The 3,609-nt window shown below is 65.3% G+C and overlaps 1 protein-coding gene and 2 non-coding genes across 3 annotated transcripts in view; 2 read left to right on the top strand and 1 right to left on the bottom strand.

The window, feature by feature from the left end:
• The window catches only part of LOC113207983 (uncharacterized), a gene marked incomplete at its 3' end in the record, with an annotated part of 58,743 nt that extends 55,421 nt beyond the window's left edge, over positions 1 to 3,322 (bottom strand). The window contains exons 1-2 of the mRNA XM_052272299.1: positions 2,911 to 3,322; positions 1,664 to 2,841 (exon numbers count right to left, since the gene is read on the bottom strand). Coding sequence (XP_052128259.1) covers positions 1,664 to 2,841; positions 2,911 to 3,231 — 1,499 coding nt within the window. The remainder of the gene's footprint in view (positions 1 to 1,663; positions 2,842 to 2,910) is intronic.
• On the top strand, positions 504 to 585 carry Trnas-aga (transfer RNA serine (anticodon AGA)). The gene has a single exon. It is a non-coding gene; the product is annotated as a tRNA-Ser (tRNA).
• Positions 690 to 771, top strand: Trnas-aga (transfer RNA serine (anticodon AGA)). Its single transcript has one exon. It is a non-coding gene; the product is annotated as a tRNA-Ser (tRNA).
• Positions 3,323 to 3,609: the final 287 nt, after the last annotated feature.

Here is a 3,609-nt window from a genome sequence, read left to right as displayed (position 1 = left end):
GGCGGGGCTGGGCGGGGTGCTCGGGACCACCGGGCGGAGGGCCGCAGACGCAGAGGTCTGCGCACTTTGCGGAAAGCGGGCGTGTAGAAACCGCCAGGTGTCAAGACAGTTGGACATTACTCGGTCGGTCGAGTGAGGAGAGAGAGGACTCTCCAAAGCCGCGCACTGCACTGCCACTCTGACGTGTCCAATCATAGATAAAGGCGCTGAGTTCGATTTATCGGTACAGCGGGGTCGGCGATGAGTCGGGCGCGCGCGAGAGACAGAAGGAGATGGAAGCGCGAGCGAAAGTGCTGACGAGAGTCCCCTTCCCCTCCCTCCCCGCCAGTAGCGTCCCAATGTGAGGCATTCCCGAGTATGCATAACCCGTTAGCCACCACCACCTCCACCTCCCCCCTCCTCCCCGCCCCTGCCACCACCTTCTCCCACCGCACGGCGCAACGTCGAGCCAGTTATTTTCGGCCGCCTCAAAACCAGATTGTGCTCTGCTTGATCGTAGCCCGGCAGTCGTGGCCGAGTGGTTAAGGCGACTGACTAGAAATCAGTTTCCCTCTGGGAGCGTAGGTTCGAGTCCTACCGACTGCGGATTTTTTGTTTGTTTCAGAGGCCGGGCCAAGCGGTGATCTGCTTTACAGTCAGCGTGAAACCAGTTCTTTATCACGCGTTTGCATTTCTGGGCATGGTAACCGGCAGTCGTGGCCGAGTGGTTAAGGCGACTGACTAGAAATCAGTTTCCCTCTGGGAGCGTAGGTTCGAGTCCTACCGACTGCGGATTACTTTTGAAGGGAACTGGACTGCTGCTGACAAGCAAAAAGAACGTTTTTTTATGTGTAATAACTATTTCTTGTGTTACAAAAATGTTTAATGTCTTTCTGGCAGTGGGCTACCTCGTGACCCTCCTGAGCGTGATTGCCCGTGATTTTCAATGCTAGACACCGCATGCAAAAGCCCGGGCGCGGGCGGGCCGGGGGCCGCTGCATCGGCGCGGGGCTGCTCGCCGGGGCACTGGCCCGCCTCCCGGGGAAGGTCAAGCGCAGCCAGATAGCGTTCGGCCAGAGGCAGGCCAGAGGCTCCACGGACGGGCCACGGGCCGCCAACGAGAAAGTGATGATGGCGAAATGGAAATGAGATGCGGGGGGAGGGAGGGGGACATCCCTGAGGCCAGCGACCGCGCCGACGATAGCCATCGACGTCGGTGAAACGACTAAAAAATGGTCGGTGTGTCTGCGGATAAGATTTAAGGAGGACCTAATGTGACCACCGCATTGGGGCGGGGCCGGGGCCGCCGGTGGCGGTGAGAAGGGACCCCAGGCCCAGGCGAGGCGGTCGGCCCGGGCCGTCTCTAAACGGCGGCCGCGGTGGTCGGGCGCAGCTAAAGAGGCGTCAACAAACTCGAGTCAACGACGCCGGTACGACTTTTTCTCAGCCTGCACCGCTAGTCACAATAATGAGAATTGCAGAGCGAGCAGAGAGGCAGAGTGCGGGAGTGGGAGCCCATCCTATTGCGAGGTGTCTGTTGCGACGGGAAGCGTTGCGCCGCGCGCCTCGCGGTCACGGGGAGCCAAGGCCCCGCGCCCACGGCCGGGCCGCAGCGGCCACGCGTTGAGCCATCGTGCGAGCATGCAGGTTGGCAAATATAAAACAAATAATGCGCTGGACTCACCGGGCGGCGAGGTGCAGCACCGTGTTGCCGTCGTAGTCCGTGTCGTGGAGGTGGCAGCGGGTGCTGCGCAGCAGCCAGCGCATGGCGCCCAGCTGGCCCAGCGCGGCCGCGTCGTGCAGCGGCGTGGCGCCCACTACGGTGCGGTGCAGCACGGGAGCGCGCCCGCCCGCGCCGCAGCGCCACACACCGCACGACTCGCTGCCCGAGGACGCCGACGACGACGACCACGACTCCCCCGAACAGAAGCCGTCGTCCACGGCGCAGCCACCAGACGACGACACGGAGTCGCCCGCCTCGGAGGACGAGGAGGTCGCGCGCGCATCCTCGTCGGCGTCCTCCTTCGGGGTGACGGCGGCAGCCCCAGGCATGGACGAGGTGCGCGGCGGCGGCCGAGGAGGGGGTGGACGACACGGCCAGGCGGCGCGCACCTCGCGCAGAGGGGTGGGTGTTTGGCACGCGGGCGCGGAGCACTTTCCGTCCGCAGAGCCGAGGTCATTGCCGTCCGCAGCTGCAGCTGGCTCAGGTGGTGCAGCTGGCGCAGGCTGACGCTCATCTGCCGGCGTGGTGTCCAAGGGTGCGGAGACGGGGGAGGCAGTCGTATCCACGTTGAACCGGGACAAGAGGTTCCGCAGGCGGCGCGGCCCGCTGGCTCGGCTGTCCGGCGAGGAGCTCGAGGAGCCCGAGGTGGAGGCGAGGTCGCTGTAGCGCGCCAGGAAGGTCTTCAGGTAGCCACCGCCACCCCGGGGACCCCTCGGGGCCCTGGCATTGCGAGGGGTGGGCAGTGGGATAACGCCCTTCCACAGCCGGAAGGTCTTGGATGGCAGGGTCCTGGCGCGCTCCTCCCCGTCCGATGCAGCATCACCGCTTCTCCGCTGGGCCAGCAGCAGGTACTGCTTGTTGAGAAGCCCCTTGGTGCGCTCGGTCACGGACTCGCAGGTGGGCAGTGGGACGGGCAGACTGGACGGCTGGGCTATGTCCTCCGCGACGGCGTCCTCCTCCGGCGCGTCCGCGCTGTCCGTCGAGCTTTCCATCTCGGCCAGCGACCTGCCTGGCGGGCTGAGCAGCACGAAGTTGTCGCTGATGGCGCGGTGGAAGGGGTCGCTGGCCTGCAGCCGGGCCAACATTTCCAGCACGCTGATCTGGCCTCCCCGCGCCGCGTAGTGCAGGCAGGTGGCCCCCTGATGGAATAGGACGTGGTATGATTTGGACAGGAACTGGAGCGCTTGAAACAGAGGCGAGACGCTTACCTGCGCGTCGCGGAGGTCCTGGAGGCGAGGCGAAAGCCCTAGCGCGGTGTGACACCGCTGCCAGGTCTCCAGGATGTCCACGTCGCCGGTGCGACAGGCATCCAGGATCACCTGGGGCACCGGATTCTCGTCGTCGTCGTCGGCGTCGTCGTCGTCGTCTTGGACCTCGCCATGGGCCGCCACGCTTTCCAGCAAGGCGGGGACGTCCATGACGGGCGGCGCGAGGTACCAACTGTCGTCGTCCTCGGCGGCGTGGTCGCGGTGCGGCTCGAGCGCGCCGGCGGCGCCCAGCGCGCCCGTTAGCGCGCCCAGCGTCGCCATTAGAGCTTCCGGTGGCTTCCGGCTCCGGCCAGTCCTCAGCTCGGAGCAGTCGTCATGTCGGGGGTGAGGCCGGGCCAGCGGGCCGGGCCGGGCGGGGCGAGACTGGTGCGACTGCGATTGCAAGATAATAACCGGGGTACAGGCCGGACCGTAAACAGAAGCGACCACAGGACCACGGCGGGGCCGGAGGGGCCGCTGCCCTGCCGTCGTCTCGTTCCGCTACTTGCACTGCCCACGCCACTCACGCACACACACGCACACACACACACACACACACACACACACACACACGACGCACGCGCACACAAAGACACACACATGTCACTCGCACATCTTCACACATCGCGGCACAATGACGCCCACGACTCGTTGTTATTC

The sequence above is a fragment of the Frankliniella occidentalis genome, unplaced genomic scaffold (assembly GCF_000697945.3).
Source record: "Frankliniella occidentalis isolate FOCC.00 unplaced genomic scaffold, Focc_3.1 Scaffold198, whole genome shotgun sequence".
Taxonomy (NCBI): Eukaryota; Metazoa; Arthropoda; class Insecta; order Thysanoptera; family Thripidae; genus Frankliniella; species Frankliniella occidentalis.
The sequence above is the reverse complement of the archived record's forward strand: the minus strand, read 5'-3'. Positions and strand labels throughout refer to the sequence as shown.